Source organism: Gopherus flavomarginatus, chromosome 2 (assembly GCF_025201925.1).
Source record: "Gopherus flavomarginatus isolate rGopFla2 chromosome 2, rGopFla2.mat.asm, whole genome shotgun sequence".
NCBI lineage: Eukaryota > Metazoa > Chordata > Testudines > Testudinidae > Gopherus > Gopherus flavomarginatus.
Window position 1 is genome coordinate 120,287,264 of NC_066618.1, and position 18,034 is coordinate 120,305,297.

The 18,034-nt window shown below is 42.2% G+C and overlaps 2 protein-coding genes across 2 annotated transcripts in view; both read left to right on the forward strand.

The window, feature by feature from the left end:
• Window positions 1-18,034, forward strand: part of LOC127043896 (dynein axonemal heavy chain 5-like) — a 644,537-nt gene that overhangs the window by 128,668 nt on the left and 497,835 nt on the right. The gene's annotated exons all lie outside the window — the stretch shown is intronic.
• Window positions 1-18,034, forward strand: part of AHRR (aryl hydrocarbon receptor repressor) — a 116,015-nt gene that overhangs the window by 89,044 nt on the left and 8,937 nt on the right. Inside the window, exons 5-9 of the mRNA XM_050938182.1 lie at window positions 694-823; window positions 3,399-3,532; window positions 9,828-10,027; window positions 13,182-13,291; window positions 14,776-14,914. Coding sequence (XP_050794139.1) covers window positions 694-823; window positions 3,399-3,532; window positions 9,828-10,027; window positions 13,182-13,291; window positions 14,776-14,914 — 713 coding nt within the window. The remainder of the gene's footprint in view (window positions 1-693; window positions 824-3,398; window positions 3,533-9,827; window positions 10,028-13,181; window positions 13,292-14,775; window positions 14,915-18,034) is intronic.

Here is an 18,034-nt window from a genome sequence, read left to right on the forward strand (position 1 = left end):
AATACATATTAAAAGTATTTAGAATGTTTAATGTTGTACAATTTGTAATGGCTTCCTTGCTGTCATTTCTTTTGATATGCTCTCTAAAATCATGTATAGTACACTGTTTTGACATGTGCCTTTACAGTTGACTAGATATAAAGTATAAATGGAATAAAGGTATATTTCTGAATCATTTCCAGACTAGGATATTATACTGTAATTTTCCTATTTTTATATTTTTATTTTTGTTAGAAGTCAGGTGAATGTGTATTCTATGTAACATCCCAGGAGAAATTTTGAGCTATTCTGTTATTGTGAATCATTGGTAAACAAAGACATGAACTGTTACAAATGTAGAATATATCCCTAATGCTCATCATTGTAATTTATCCCTTCAATTTAACATTCAGAACAAGCATTTTTGTAATAAATGCAAAAATTACCTTAATGCAATATTGATGGATATTTTGCACATGCACAAAAGTTAGGAAATTAAGAATTAAGGCTAAAAAGATCCTCACTACATTACTGCAGTTTAAAATAAAAAGTAAACATGTGAAACTCAGGAAATTCAAGAAAAATGTTCCTCAAGCAATCTTAGCTCTGACCCGATATCCCCACCAACCATCCACCTAATGGGGATATAGAGATAATGACAGCCCCTAGCCAATGAACTTACAGCCTAAACATTGTTTATTGTAATTATTTCAGACTGATGTAATGCACCAAAATATATATGATTACATTCATGTGGATGATCGCCAAGATTTCTGTAGACAACTGCACTGGGCCATGAATCCTCCACAATTAGTGTCTGGACAACAATTGCAGACAGAAACAGGTGGGTTTGCGTAATATTCATTAGAGATATAGGAATTGTCATAGTGAATCCAGATCAGCCATCCATCTAGTCCAGCAACCTAACTCTGATAGTGACTAGTGACAGATTCCTCAAAGCAAAGTGCAGAAGCCCTCAGACTGGACAATTATAACATGATGAGCCCTTGGGGGATGTTTCTTCCTAACTCTTGACAGTTAGAAAATGGTTTATGCCTTGGAGCTGTAGAGCTTCTCATCATCCATATGAACAGTTAATCCTACAAAGCTCTTGTCTTCAAGTAACATATCAATATTTCTCTCAGTCACAAAAATACAGTATGCAGAAGGTTTCTGAACACTGTTACTACAGCAGTATCACTTTGTGCTCTCATCCCATTTGCTTTCTTACACAAAGCTACTTGGATAAAAGACCTCTAAAGAACCAGCAGATGCTGCAGTCCATTTTCCTTAATTCGATACTGTCCCAGCATGGTGTTAGAGCACCCTCTGCTGTTTAGAGGTGCTCTCTATCAGATGAGGCATAAAACAGAAATCATGACTACTTCTAGTCATTAACGTTCCCTTTCTCTAAGAATACAAGAGGGATGTGAACTCGAGCAACTGAGCCATGATCCTTCTCTGGTGACTACATTCTGCCACTTTAAATTCCCCTGCACTTTTATCTGGATAAATTATTATTCATTCCTATGCAAAATTTCTGTGTAGTGATGCTGTACAGTTTAGGGCTGCTGAATAATTACCACATTTCACATCATAGGTGTCTGCAATGTAGAGGTAAAGTGATCCGCCAGCATAGTCTAAACATCAGTTTAAGTTTAAACACTACATTGTGGGATTCTTTGGAATAAAAGTATCCATTGCTACTACTGTTAATAATTTGCACTTCTACAGTATTAAGCTGTTTATTAAAAGATTTTAAAGGACTTTATAAATGGGCAGCCCTGGGAGGTAGGTAAGTATTTTTATTCCCATTTTGTACATGGACAAACTAAGGTATATAGAGGTTGTGACTTGTCTAAGGTAGTAATAGTGGTCATAATAATATTCCCAGTAAAACTTCAATATAGAGTTGAGGTTGAAACTTTATTGCCCTTTAAATACATCTTTTAACAATAACATTTGATTAATGAGAAATGCTAGAAAACAGAAAATGCTCAGTTAAGGTTTCAGCTCTAGCCTTAGCTCAAACATGCCACACCTGCCCACCTTCCAGCTACAGACCAGAGAAACTTCTCAGCACGTGAACATGAAGTCTGCCAAGTTTTTTTATTTATTTTATTTGTTTGTCCAGCTAAAAAAGTAAGAACAGTTTTTGACAAGTGAAAAAATGATCTTTGTTCCCCAAGGCCTAAAACTTTCAGAGGAATTGAATACCCAGAACTCCAGTTTAAGTCAGTAGGAATGGTGAATGCTCATCTCCTTTGAAAAATCTGGTGCCTCAAATTGGGCACATAAAAATTGGAGGCACCCAAAACTAGTGATAATGTCTGAAAATTTTGGCCCTACTTTCTCTGTTCTCCTTTCTAGACAACGTGGGTGATACTGTAACTACCTCACAGGGTTATTCACTGGATATAACCCATTTTGTCAAGTTCCTGGAGTCTGCCATAATTTGGGTAAAATGTATGAAGTCCTTCCGACCTTTCACAAACTTAAAGTACACCAGACCTATGGCAAAATGTGTATACATCACTGAAGGCTAATGGAGCATTAATAGATTTTTCAGATGGATAAGAAGAAACTTGCAAGCAGCACCGTGAAGCAGGAGTCCATAGCTGGCTTTTAAACTCAGAGAATTTATGCAGGATTTGTAACTTCAAAAGCAGTCCCCATGAGGCTTATGGTTTCCACAGGAGCTCTTGCAGTCTTTGGAGAACTTCGTAAAATGTGGTCCTTTCTTTATAGAAGAAATTATATCTCTCAATGAAACAAGATGCACTAGGCATTTTACAAACTGTAAAAACAGTGTGCAGATATTAATTACATTTGAACAACATTGTTTGGAAATTAGCAGTGATGAACACTTTGAAATTTTGTTCTAGGTATGTACAGTAAAGAATTTCACTAAGTCTCAGAGTTGACACTTCTAGAGAAGTACTCGGGTTTCTTTTCAGAAACATGCATACTGCAGAAACTATGCACTGGTGCCCATAACTCGTGCATGCTTTACGAAAGAACTCAGGAGGCATGAGGTGACCTTTGGATGACTGGTGCCTGTTAGCAGTGCCAATTAGCATTTTCTCCTAATGGTCTTCCTTTTTTTGTCTCTTTTCTTTGAAAAGTCTAGCAAACCAAAAGGAAAAACCTCTTCTATGTTAATGTAAGATTAATTTTGCTGAGTGAAAAATCACAAAAAGTCACAAAATATGAAAGTTTATGTTCCCCCAGGCAAATTAACTTAAGCTTATTGCACAGTTGTTGTTTTGTGATGTACTCCTAGCAGATATTAATATTCATGTTTGAATATTCACTACAAAATATTCTTTTTAGCAATTTCTTTAACTATGTGTTCAAATATGTACACTGAATTTTCATTCTGAGTTCATATAATCTGACATTACCCACATTGTTTGTAGGAGAAGAATACATTCTCAGTAAGTTGTTTAAGGCACAAGAGTATGACAGCATGCCAACAGATTATTCTTCCTTTTTAACTCGTTGTTTCATCTGTCGAGTCCGCTGCCTGTTGGACAGTACTTCTGGTTTCCTTGTAAGTATAATTTTGTGAAACAAGCTGTGGCTGAGTAGCACAAATTTCAATGACCTCTTAAAGATATTTGAACATGATTGTATGAATTGCATGCACTGATATGGAAATATAATTTTTGGATGGCTTCTATTTTTGACAGTTTTTTAATTAGTTGAATGTTTTTACTTATGATTTTGCATCATTGGAACTGTCCCAAGTGACGATCTTTATTAGTAAATGCACAGGTAGCACTGCTGTGGTTAAGGATCTATCAGTACTAATGTTACAACTCCTATTTTAGGACACTGTAAATGCTCAGTTATAAAGTATGAAATTTTTGTCATTGTTCCAGTATGCAGCTGACTAGAACTTTATATAAGAAAAGAACACAAGTAAGTATTGGGCATCCTTAAGATACTTGATCTGTAATTCTTTAGGAAACCCATAGTATATTTCCATACATGCTACTACTTGAATACTTTTCTATATTTATATTCAGTTTAAAAGTCCTGACCTCACATGTCTTCTCTTCCTCCATCCCAAAAACATAAACAACATGACCAATGTCTCCACCTAGCAAAAATTAAAGAGGCAAAAAGTGACCATTCTGCTCAGTCTTTTTGTACACCAGCCTAGAAGCCTCCATTTTCCCCTTTCATCTCCCAAACAAAGGAGAAATTAAGATGAAAGATGAGGATTAAAATGATCAGCTAAGAAGAACTCTGTAGAGAAAAGGCTGTGGTCCAAGATTTCCCTGAGCACGGGGCTCAAAGTTTCAGGCAAGGCGGGCAGAGTAACCCTGTTTGCAGCACCCCATTTCCCCCTTGGTCTGAACCATAACAGGAAAATCCCTCTCAGGAAAGGCATCACAAAAATTGATGGGATTTGGGGGTTCCACAGCAATTTCTCCTTCCCCTACAACAAACTCACCCTCACCAGAACCTTCATTTTCCTACCATTGACTTACACGTTTTTTGTCACTCGTCTATCAGTTTGTAAAGGGTGTCTGTAAAACTTCTCCTGCTCTCACCATTCCCTCCATTTACAGGCAAACACTCTCCTTCTCCTCTAAGTCTTCCTCCTGGGTTACAGCACCCCTCACACCAAATGAGATTTTTTCATGGCAATCTGAATCTTCAGTTGTGTTCCCTAGTGTTGACTCATGAGATTCCCATGTGGTTTACTTGAAACAGGCCCTGCATTCTCTTCTCTGCTTTCTGTTCTACATCCTCAGAGCACGCTGTTCCCGCCCGATACTCCCTTCCTGACCCAGAAGGCTCTTCGCTCACCTTCTTCAGCTCCTCCTTTCATTCCACACACACTTGTATCTATTCTCTAAAGCAGGGCTGGCTTTAGCCAGTGCAGGGCCCAATGCGTGGGGCATGTACTCTCCGGGTGGCACTTTGGATTTCCGCACTCCGGCGGTGGTAGCGGGGCCGCAGGGTTGCAGGGCTCTGGCCGTGGGAGCGGGGCAACCGCACTTGCCACTCTCGGGCCGGGGGACCGGGGCTGCAGGGTTGCGGGGCTCCAGCCGAAGGAGCGGGGCTGCAGGGTTGCAGGGATCCAGCCAGGAGAGCGGGGCTGCGGGGTTGCGGGGATCCGGCTGGGAGAGCGAGGCTGCGGGGTTGCAGGGATCCGGCCGGGACAGCAGGGCTGCGGGACTTGCCGCGCTGCGACCGGGGGAGCGGGGCTGCGGGACTTGCCGCGCTCAGCTGGGAAAGCGGAGCTGCGGGGTTGCGGGGCTCCGGCAGGGGGAGCAGGTCAAAAGGCAAAAGCTGACATTAACATCGTTTCAGTCTGTGTGTTACTTGACATCGTGTATTCATTGTCACCATAGAAGGGAAGGGCTCTGCATAGACGGAAATTTGCCTGGGCATCTGTAGAAAATGTTCAGTAAAATTTACTTTAAAAATTAAACCTGGTGCTTTGTCATCATGTCATCATTTTTATTTCTTAGCTTTCAGCTATTTAAGTGAACTCTAAAACTTTCATATTGACTGTTTACTATCTGACATTGTATCTCTCTAATCTCCTTCATAACCATCATTGACTTTTTTCCATTTTAATACTATCCCATAATATCAGAGACAGTGAGAAAAGTAGCAAATAAAGGTACATGATTATCTTTCTATCTCTATAGAGAATGATAGATATACATGCATCTGTCTCACATAGACAGATGTGATGTATTCCCTGCAGCCAGGGCCGACTTTAGGAAGTGCAGGGCCTAATTTGAACAGTTTCGATGGGCCCCCGGCAGGGATGACTGAAAAAAAAAATATGTAAAAAAACATGTGGGGCTTGTACTCACTGGACAGTGCTCCAGTCTTCAGCGGCACTTTGGTGACGGGTCCTTCACTCGCTCCAGGTCCTCGGCGACACTGAAGGACCCGCCGCCGAAGACCCAGAGCAAGAGAAAGACCCGCCACCGAAGTGCCACCGAAGACCCAGAGCGCTGCCAGGTGAGTAAAAATTTTAAAAGTGCCTCTAGCCAGGGAAGGGATTCTCACTGGGCCCGGGGCCCTCTTAGGCGCGGGGCCCGATTCAGGGGAATTGGTGGAATAGGCCTAAAGCCGGCCCTGCTCTAAAGTTACCTATGGCTTTGCTTCTGGAGAGAAGGACTGCCAAACACAAGGGATTTCCCTGCTCTGGACACTGAGCCATAGCAGAGTTTGAGTCCTCATCTTATTATGAGACCTGTAATTCCCAGCACCTTCTCCCCAATAGGGAGCAAATATTTGTCCTTAACCCGGTGGTACTCAGTGCTAATGCACAAAAGTATGTTTTAACTCATTAGATAGACAAGCTCTTTGCTAATTATAAGGTGAATGTTTCTATATAACCTTCCCTACCAAATGCACTTTCCCTGTAGAAACCTCTTCTGTAGGTTCCTTACATAAGATAATCAGACACTCAGCTTTTTTAGGCAAGAGCAATGTGACTCCGTTTATCACAGTGCTTGACCCAAATGATCTCTGATCTAGAATCAGCTGAGAAGAAGTGAATAAAGTCTAAGGGCCTGAGTGTTGACACTGAAGGAGAAGGAGAAGGAGACCTTCTCTCTTTATGCACTATCCTGGTGGCTTATGAAGTAAGCTCTAGGCTTCCTATGATGGGTTTAATCCTCCCTACTCCAAGCTCTAAAAACTCAGCTCTAAAACACAATCGAGAATATACACAGTTGTGAGGACTGGTAGAGTTTTCATGATGTCATTTTAGGTTTATGTGTCTGTTGACAGAGGCATCATTTCATTTGTTGTAGACTAAACAAAAAACTTTGGCGGGGGTGGGACATTTATTAAGTACATACACAAGGTAAAGAAAGAAAAAACAGGTGATAATATTTAAAATTAAAAGGATCAACTTTTAGATTGTATAGTCTTTGGGGCAGAGACTGTCCTCTATTTTACATTTTGTACAGTGCCTGACACAATGGGGTCAGCCTGGCTGTGGCCTTGAGATGGTACCACAATATAAATGTTAAACAACGATGATAATAATAATAATAATAATAATTAATAATAAATATTCTTCTGCTCTCATTTTGTATAGAGCCTTTTAAAGGGAAAACTCATATTTGAAAGTCTCAAATAACTTTGTTGAAGAGAAGAGAGAATCAGTTGTAGGTGATAACTTCCAGAGTCTGTTATTAAAGTCCAATCCTGTTTCTTCTTAAGGTAAAACAAGACACACAAAAAGACAGGGAGAGAAAAATAGCAAGAGATAGGAAAATACAGATTCTGTCTTGGATGCTTGTGGTTCACTTGCCACAAGGCCACGGGCATAGTACAGGAACTCCTCACTTAAAGTCATCCCGGTTAATGTTGTTTCGATGTTAAGTTGCTGATCAATTAGGGAACATGCTCGTTTAAAGTTGTGAAATGCTCCATTCTAATGTCGTTTGGCAGTTGCCTGTTTTGTCCACTGCTTGCAGGAAGAGCAGCCTGTTGCAGCTAGCTGGTGGGTGGTTGGAACTAGGGTGAACCAGCAGCCCCCTTTCAGCTCCCCTATCAGCTCCCCACTCCCCTGAATTCCCTGTGCAGCAGCTGTTCCTCCTCCCACTGCTATGTGCTGGTCCTGCCCTCTGCCTTGGAGCTGCTCCCAGAGACTCCTGCTTGGTGTACGAGGGGAGGGGGAAAAAAGGGGGCTAATGTCAGGGTGTCTCCCCCTGCTCCTGCACCCCGCTTACCCCATCTTCCATAGAGCAGGGGGGACACGTGATGGAGGGAGGGAGCTTCTAGACAGTAGCTGCCATCTCAGTTCTCAGCAAGCTGATTTAATTAACAAGGCAGTGTACTTAAGCCTGGGGTCAGCTACTTAAAGGGGAAATGCGCATTTTTTCTCTCACACACAGGTGTTGTCTCAGAGCCTCCCAGAGGGGCAGGCAAGTTGGGCAATTTGCCTCAGGCCCCGCAGGGGCCCCCACGAGAGTTTTTCAGGGCCCCTGGAGTGGGGTCCTTCACTGACTCCGGGTCTTTGGCGGCAATTCGGTGGCGGGGGGTCCTTCTGCTCCGGGACCCGCCGCCGAAGTGCCCCGAAGATCCACGGCTGGGGTTCCTTCTACCCCGAGACCACCATAGAAGTGCTGAGGTCCCCCGCTGCCAAAGACCCCAGGCCCCCTGAATCCGCTGGGCGGCCCTGGTGTGTCTCTGAATGCCCTCCCTCCTTTCCTGCTTCCTTGTAGAGTGTTGTGAGAGTTAACCCTTCAGGACTCAATCAATTGCTAGTTCATTTAGCAGCAAGACATTCCTTGGGAAATATCCCACCCTCTGACTCCTCCACCTCAGCTAAGCTTCACAATCATCATCACTGTTTATCAGTATTAAATTGTTTCTTTAAAACTTATACTCTGTGTGTATGTAAATAAATAGATAGCTAGATAGCTAGTCTTTTGTCTGGTGAAAAAAAATTTCCCTGGAACCTAACCCCCTCCTTTACATTAATTCTTATGAGGAATTTGGATTTGCTTAACATTGTTTCGCTTAAAGTTGCATTTTTCAGGAACCTAACTACAATATTAAGTGAGGAGTTCCTATATATGACCCAGTTAGCTACTTCTAGGTCCAGACATTACTCCTGTGCTCTGGAAAACATTTGGCTGGAGTGCTTGTATTTTCCTCTGGTAGGCAAACTTCTACTGAGATCAGGCTGCTTGTAACAGCTGTTAGCTGTGAGCAACTTGGCAGGCTAAGCATTGCAAGATTAGAATTGTCCTGTTGGCTGAGCTCTTACAGTCAGAAGATAAAAAGAGACATAGATAAGTGGGAGAGGTGAAGGGGTGAAAATTGATGCACCAGGAAAGAGATAATACTAAGAAAGCTCAGGTTCCCATCTCAGGAGTGTCTCATGCACCTTGGAGGCAATCATGTCATATGCTCCCTCCTGGCTGTGTTGGTTGCACTGTCAAGCCATTAGCAGTAGTTGGCAGAGCAGTGAGGTGAATGCCTCCCTGAACCTTTGTGCTGCTCTCTGACCATGTCAGCTGAGGGAAAGGGGTGGAACTGCAGTATGTGCCAGTCTGGTGAAGAAGCCCTGAGATACAGTGGTCTGTCCCTCAAGACTCTTTCGTCTCAAGTCTCAGCAGCAGTGTTGATCTTCGCTTAGCACCCTGCTCTAGGACAGAACTATGCAGAAGGAGCTAGTCCCAGACTGAAACTCCCAACCTCCCCCCATCCCTGACATCTGATTGTGGATACAGTGGAGGGTCAAGGTCTTCAGACAGGAACTGAAGGTTCCCTTCCTGCCTCATACAAAGTATCCTGACATTTTGAGCTTACTTCCCAGCTATGCCTATCTGCGTCTCTGCACGGCTCCTCTGCATTTTGCCCCAGCCATGTACTTCCCAGAGAGTACACACAATTATTTCACAAGGGCGTGGGGGAGAGAGGAAGGAAACTCAGGAATCTTCATCTTGGAGAGATCAGAGCATGGGAAAAAAAAACAGTTCCAGCTGGACACTGAGGCATACAGGAAACTGTTACTTTTGCCATCATAAGCTGCTGGACTTGGCTAATGGAACATGATACAGAACTTCTACTCCAGCAACAGGAGGGGGAAAGGCTAGTTAAAAAGTCTCCATTCTAATCAGTATTATCTCCCCTTTCCAGGTTTCAGAAGTTGTTTTGGACAGCCACACATTAAACATAATAAAGATAATGAAATACATACTAAGGGTTTATCTGCATGTGTTAGAACTGATAGAACATGAATATGTTCAATATTATTTGAACATTATGATCTATAGATCATATTACCATTTAAGTGTTTTATACATTGAATGCTTATGATAATTTTATTCTGTTTCTTTACATAATAGACAATGCAGTTTCAAGGTAAACTGAAGTTTCTCTTTGGACAAAAGAAGAAGTCCTCTTCAGGAACAATATTACCACCTCAGCTGTCCTTATTCTGCATAGTGGCACCACTTCTGCTCCCTTCTATGACAGAGCTGAAGATGAAAAGTCTGCTTGTGAAAGCAAAACACAAAGCTGATGATGCATCCACAATGGATACAAAGTATTTTCAAATGAACCTTTTAGTATTTATCATTACTTACTGGGGATATATATTTATTAAACATGTAAAAAGCACAGCTTATTCTAAATATCCCTCTGTTTAAAAGCTCTCAGTCTGAATAACGATGTCTTGCTTCTTTCAATATTTTTGTTCTTTCTTTGCTATTATTCAAAATATATCAACATAATAAATAGCTGTGTTGGATGTAAAAGTGGCAAATAAAAATACATCCATTCATTTGGAGGGAGTTCTCAACTTGCCAAAGTGTGTAGCATGGCTACAGTTTAAAGAATGACCTCATGGGCAAACCTCAGTAGCAAACTAAGAGGAACATTTGGACATTAAATGTGCCTGTATGTGCATCTGGATGCATGTGAGGGAAAGGCAGACATGATCTACACTGTAAAATGGTGCCATACTTGTGTATGAACACACTTGTCAACAATTGTGCTAGCTGACCTGGGGCGGAACATGATCCAGCAGTCAGTGTAGCCCAGGACACAGTATGTCCAGTGTTTGCTCCTTGGTAAATTTCCTGCCTCTTTTGTGATAAAATCTCAGATTTAATGTTTAGATTAAAACAATGAGGAGTCCAGTGGCACCTTAAAGACTAACAGATTTATTTGGGCATAAGCTTTCATAGGTAAAAAACCCACTTCTTCAGATGCATGGAGTGAAAATTACAGATACAGGCATAAATAGATATTGGCACATGAAGAGAAGGAAGTTACCTTAAAAAAGCGTTCAGAGTGTGCTCTGTAACTTGCTCTGAATAGTACCATATACCATGAGTAGTTCCACTGACGACAGACAACTTGTGGAATATGGTATTGTTGTTCAGCGTGTGCATGATTATCAGAATCTGGCTCTTAGCATTGTTTTTGTTTGTGCTGTATGTGTACTATATACCCATATGTTATATTTCTGGCAAGTTAACCACTTGATGTCATTTTGACAAGAAAGTAGAATTGTTGAAAAGTTGAGGCTATAATGGTATATGAAATAGTTGATCTCTAGGTCAACAGTTGGGATATAGCCCAGGTCAGTGGTGATCAGAAGTCACTACCTCTTGCCATCTTTTCAGTGAACTATGTGAAATGAGTTGATGATCTCAGGCCAGTTCCCATTAGAGAATTGTTTATAGCACAAGGATTATTGACAGTTTCAGCAAAGGCAAGGATGTAATAGGTATGCAGAATGAACTATCCTTTCACCTCTAGGGTCCCTCCAGTCCCGGGCTGAGGCACTTTGGCATGGCAGACTTAGGGTGCTTACACAGCCAATGTCTATGTCCTACCTTTTCTGTTAATAAAAAAAGAATGATAGGGAATGTCTTCATGCACAGTTAACCTGGGAGATTGGGACCTAGGTTAGCCTGGCCTGGGTCTGAGCAACTCTACTGCAAAGCACTACTCATTATTCTTCTTGCACTCATGTTGTGTGTTTGGGACATAGTCCATGGTTCTTTGTGATGTGTTTCTCAAATGCAGCCACTGTGGCTGCACGTGGGCACTAGGAGCTTTTCATGTGGCCACAGCCTCCTAGGTGGTGATTTGGTTGAGGGGGGAAGCAGCAGCCCCTCCCCTGTGGCTACCAGCAGTGATTGGGCCTTACCTCGCTCTAGAGACACAAAAGCTGGAGGAACAGACAACCAGTGTGAGTTCCCCACCTTCCTGGGACTGGTGGATCAGGCTTCAGCCCTTGGGTGGTGGGTGGCAGGTTCCAGCCATGGGGCTTCAGGCTCCATCCCCAGGCCTTGTCCCCTGCACGTAGGGTTTCAGGCTCCGTTCCCTGGCTGTGCGGTGGCAGGCTCTGGCCCCAAGATTACCACACCCCCATTACCCCGACCCTTGCTGCCTAGCCCAGTGTCCCATTGTCCCTGGGTCCCACTGCCTCCATCCCCACCTCAGGTTTAATTTGTCCCTGGGCTTTCTGGGGCTGAGTAAGTCTGCTGTGAAAAGTAATATTTGTATGTTTGTTAATATCACTTTTCACAGCAGACTTAGTAGCTACCAAGTCTTAAAGCAACCAAAAAAGCAAAAGAAACAACAAGAAAAAAGACAAGAATGTTCAAAGCACCTTGTTTGTGTTTCTATTACATTTAGGTCCCGTAAAGAATAGAGACAACTGTACATAATTTTTACTATAGAGTCTGCAAAAAAATTCTACATAAAAATAATGATTTGGACATGTGTATGTACATATTTATATGTTTTTCCTAAAGTTAATTAAGTATTTTAGGAAAAATTGTCAGATAGGCCACCAGCAACAATTGGTGGACTCACTCTGAGGCCACCTAAAAATTTGTTTGAGAACCCCATCTAGGATTCTTTCCCAGTCAATTGTGTCAATTTTGGGAGAACTCACCTGTCCTTCAGGGAGAATTGTGGGAAGGCACTGGAGGACTATCAGCACTCAAGTGACTTTTACCTGTGTCTTCATTGCAAAGTGGGCAGGTTTCCCGTCAAGGTAAAGCAGAAGCTGGGCTCTAACCTGTACCCTCAGCCAAGTAAATTAGGCTTAACACATCTCCAAACCTATGTTAAAAGTTTTTCTGTGTGGATGGGGGAGGGGGTTGGCGAAAACCCAGGTAACAGCCCAAGTTAACTGTGCAGTGAAGACATCACCTTAGAATCCAGTGAAGTCAGTTTGGCATGATTCACGAGCTCCAAAATGCATTTAAAAATAAAGACTGTGACTGATTATAAATCTAAACTATGTGATGATTCTTGCTACATGTTGAAGCCCATTTGCTAGCATTTATCTTTAATGCTAACACTCATATGCCTTGGTTGTATAAGAATCTAATGGAATAGAATTTAATGAAAACATTACTATTTATTTCAATCCAATCTAAATGTTGTTATTCCAGGAAATAAGTACTGAGCAGAATAATAATAAATTTAATAATAATTTAATTTTAATAATTTTCTTTACAGTATGTACAGTATTCCAGTCCCACACTGGATTGGGCATTCATATGATCCAGAAATTACTGGCAAACATTTAACTTTAATTATCACACATTCAAACCATAACTACTTAGTACATGTTTGCTAGTTTGAAAGTCGTGTCTTACACAGTTGTGTGTGTTTGCCCTTAGCTGTATTGTCATTCACTGACCAAATATTTTCACATTGTCTGTCCTCTGCAGTTCAAAAGCTATTTCAGGTCTATGTGAAACAGAATTACAAGGAAGAACCACTTACCATGAAGGTACAGCTTTCACTAATGTGTTACAAAATGCTGAAAACCAGATCAAAGGTATCAGATTGTAATAATTCTGCATTACTGACAGTTTGTGGAGACAATCTTCCTGCCCCCACCCCATTTAAGTTTTCCATATTTTAGTCCCAATTTCCCATTTTTCTGTTGTCTGCTATTGTGATGTAGATTAATCAAATATGAGATAATATTGACATCATAGTCTAGCTATTCTCAAGCTGCCTAGCAATACAATGTTACCAGTTCTCACAATTTTATCACAAGGCTTGTGATATTAAATGTGTTTTCTTAAAGCTCCAGCCCCAGATTCATGTGATTACAGGTATAGTAGGCTGCAGCTCTCTAGTGCTTCCTGGGGAAGGGGTTGGCATTGCTTCTGCCTCAGCTGCTGAGGCACAGCCCTCCAGCTGTGCTAGCTGAGGTGTCAGCTCCCCTTGTGTGGGGAAGGTTAAAATAGTCCAAGCAAAAAGGCCTTTGGGAAGCTGAAGAGAAAGGTATCAGCCCTTCTCCTTTTTGAGGAGAGCTGGTCGGCCAAGGCTCTCAAGTAGTTTCCCTATCAGTAACCCCTTCTTCCAGAGCCTGGACAGCTCTGGGATGCAGTTCTGCTCCTTCAGAGTGCCACACAGGCTGCACTGAGCAGGGAGTCTCCCTTTTAAGGACCCACCCCTCTCCAGGGTTGACATTCCTTACACGTGGCCAGGTTGAGGCTGATTGTGCCCAGAGGAGCTCTTTAACCCTCTCCTGAGTGGGGTTGAGATCTGCCCCACCGCAGCGTGAAAAGTCTTAGCATTCATTAAAAACAAAGGGGGGTTTCTCATGGTTGAAGCAAAAATCTTGAAAACATGTTGTGAGTGTACCCTAACGGCGCAAAACCAGAGAGCAAATAAAAAGCAATGAAAATGTATTGTTTTTTTTATGGGTTTTGTTTTTCATTGTTTGTTTTTTGGTAATCTGACTTATGATTTCTGAATGCTTGGGACTTACACTACTGTGAGAATCTATGATCTGCTGTAGCTGTCTTTTACAAATTGGCAGGGTGTTTAATATTAAATGTAAGAATTTAGTAATCCTCTTTGCTGACTTTTGATAGTTATTTCTCCTCAAGCCTTCCCTTCTCCCTCTTTCCTATACAGATAACTCCATTAACTTCTTTTTTGTACAGGCTTGAAACCTTGAAGTCATACTTGCTTTAATACAAGTTCTCTATCACAGCCACTTTCACTGTCTAGTTTCTCTTGAATCTTTATTATTAGATAGGCAAAATCTGTACTGAACTGACGATACTGCAAAATCTCACCGATTACAGTTTAAGTGTTTGCAAATTGAATATGTAATCTTTTTTCCCAGTGTGCATTCTTGTCTGTAATTTGCCTAGTTAATCTTAACCATAACACATTTTGACCTGCACTTTTCTGTGTAACAGATACCAAGCATATTTGTGAGTGTCCAGTAGTTTATTAGGTTATATAAAACTAATATAAAAATTATTTGCACTAGAATATATTTTCTTTTAATTTTTATAGCAAACAATGGAGAAAATGGCATTTCTCTATTCAAAGTATTAACAAATGAAGATCACTGGGTCTGGGTACAAGCTAATACTCAGGTTCTGTACAGGACTGGCTGTTCAGAATACGTCTCTGCCTCACAGCAAGCTCTAAAGTAAGTATATTTACATTTTTCTGTAGTTCTGAAAGATAAAGACACTATTCACCAAAGATAGGACTTTGTGTCTTAGAAGCACAAGTCCCACTGAAAGTCAATGAGACTTGTGCTCCTAAATCACATAGGTAGGATTTTGAAGAGTGTCTAATTTCATTAGAGATGTCACTTTGCCAGAATAATTTATGTGGGAAGCACTCAAGTACTGTTGTAACAGGCACTAGTGCAAAACCCTAAGATGGATGACTACTGACTTCACAAGCCCTTTGAGTGGGCCTTACTCAACACAATATTTGTATTCTTCAAAGAGGCAGTTCCTAGAGATGCACAGATCCTATCTCCATAGTAGGTTGAATTATATGGCAGCAAGAAGAGCCTCTCATGGAAGCCAAAATAAACCCCTAAACAAATTATCCCTGCAGTAGACTAATAGAGAGCTGATGGAGAGGAAAGTTCATGCAAATATACTTTCTACCAGTTGACTTTCACAACTCCCAATTCTTAAGACTCCCATTTATGGCTTAGAAACAACTGGGAGTCAATCCAGCGCTGGACTACAATAATTCTCTTTTTGTGGCTGCAGATTTTGGGATGGTACTGGCCTTCTAAAGTATGGGGAACACATTCAGAACAAGAAAAACTATGACAGAGGCTCTCTTCAGCAACCAGCAGAGTGTGCTGCAGGAAGCCTCCACTGTCCTGTCATTGCTGACTCCTTGGTTGTCAGTGTCCTCTTATTTTATAATATTTGGGAACCACGGTCATTTCTTGCTCTTTATGGCTGATAGCTGAAAGATGTTGTCAGAGGTATGGATTATAAAGTATCCTTGAATCTCACCCTTTAAACATTTTCTGGGATGATGTAAATAGAGAAGCTTGTGTTCAATGCAAAAGGTGTAGGTTCCCCTGGGGGTAGAATCTGTGCTCATCTTAGGAACCCATTTCTTATTACTATCGATGTAAACCTCCCTATTCACATGTTCTCTATTATTTGGTCTACCTGTGCCCATTGAACTGTACATAGACCCCGTCTATGTAGATCTCCCCTCTTCTCCACAAAAGAAGCTCAGCCATATTTCTGGCATGGTCTCTTAAACCCCAATGGACCTTATAGAGGCCTCTCTGTAGTGTGTGCTGAGGAAGGAGGTAGCGAGTGTGTGGGATGGGTGCAGGGCCAGGAGATAAGCACAGAACCCCCTCTCGATCTGTGAAAACTGTATTTAGACTGTGGCCCCTTGGCTTTATTGCTTTTTGCCTCTGTTCCTCTCTCTGTTCCCACCTGTCTTCAGTTTCTATGTGTTCTTCTTTTCTGCCTGTGCGCATGTACACAGAAAACAAGACTCAGCAAAAAGCCCCTCTGCCCACATAATCCAAAACTCCTGGGTGCTCTGTTAAGCCTTATCTCATGGAATGTGGTTCCTCTCCCACCTTCTCCCCACAGAAACTGCACAGACTCCAATGGTTGTGCCTTCACCATATCTTTTTATTTTAAAAGTTCCCTCCACCTTTTTCACAACCTTCCCCATGCAATAGTCTATTTACAGTGCTAACATAGCTTTTGGCCCTCTCATCAGGGCCTGAGTGGAATAGAAGTTTCCCTGCTCTGAACCTCTGTGTGGCTTGGCTTGGCTAGGCTAGGCTAGGCTCGGCTCGGCTCGACTCGGCTCAGCTAACCCTGTTCCTCCCTCTCCCCCCTTTACACTTCCTTCCTGTGCTGCTTCTTATCAGCCATGGGCTGGTGGGATAATTGGCCCAGCTGGCCAGCCTGATTAATTCCCCCCATCGGTTTTCCCCAGGGGAACTAATTAATATCTAAGTGATCAGAGTGCAGGCTCACCTGTTTGCACTCTGCACTCTGTCATGCCTTGTTTTAGAAGTAGCCCTTTAGCTGTCTCACAGCTATCTTAAGTACAGGGCACATTCACACATCAATTTCAATGAGTGTTTAGCTAAAGCCATAACAAGGTTTAACCCAGCTCATAATAGCACCCCCAATCTCAGCTTCTCCCCATCAACAGGATGAGGCCTAAAAGGTGCCACCCAATAATCCATCCCAAACAGAAAAAAAAATTAATTCAAAAAATTACAAATGGTGTAAACTTACGGTGTCTTTCTGTCAGACTGTCAGGGCAGAAACATAGGTAGTTGGACCGAGTGGTTAAAGTAGGGTAGGGGACCAGATCCCTATGCCAGCTGGGGTTCAAAACCAGAAGGTCAGGAGCTGAGTGTCAGTTACCGTGAAGGGCAATTTAAGAAACCAAGTGGTCAGTGTCAGGAGACAACAGCTGGGTGAGCGATATGAAGCAGGGTGGAGTCCAGTTGTATGGATAGCTTCCTCTTCCTCCTTCCTGCTTAAGTAGGGGGAGCTGGTCAGTCTGGTGCACCAGTGTTCCACCATTTGAGACCCAGGGCTGGAGCCTTCTATCTAACCTGGGCTTCAAGGAGTCCCAGTTCTAGCTGATGCCAGTAAGCATCAAGTGGAAGATTGGAGCATGATGTGCCCCCTGCCAGGAACCCTGCAGACCCAGGTGTGAGACTCCTGGGTCGTGACACGATCCTATGCCCTAGACACATCCACTGGGCAACATTGGTCCAAGTTTTTCAAAGTGTCTCCTGTAGAAGGCTCATACCAGGGTTGGGGCATGAGTATTTTCTGCTGTCTCCAGGTCCACTTATCAAGGCCATAGCCCTCTCAATTAGATACTAGAGCCTACCTCATTTAAGTTTAGCATCTAAGACTTTGTGACTGATGTATTCTTCATGCCCTGTATATGCACTGGTGGGAGAGGTCCTGTGGGGAAATGAATTCTTTGAGAATGGTTTTAGGAGTGATACATAGAACACCAGGTGGATTCTAAGGGATTGAGATAGGTGGAGCTTGATGGGAACCAGGTTAATTTGTTGCCAGATTTGATAGGGGCCAAGGAACTGGTAGTCAAACTTACTAGAGAGTCTGTCCATACGAAGGGTCTCTGTTGAGAGCCATACTTCTGTCTCACTGAACAGGTAGGGCTCTGCTACTGAGGCTGATCTATGTGCCATTTGTAGTCTCTCATTTTTTCGAGGTGTTCCTCACTTCCTCCTGGATTTCATGGATCCATTGTACTGATCTGAGGTGGT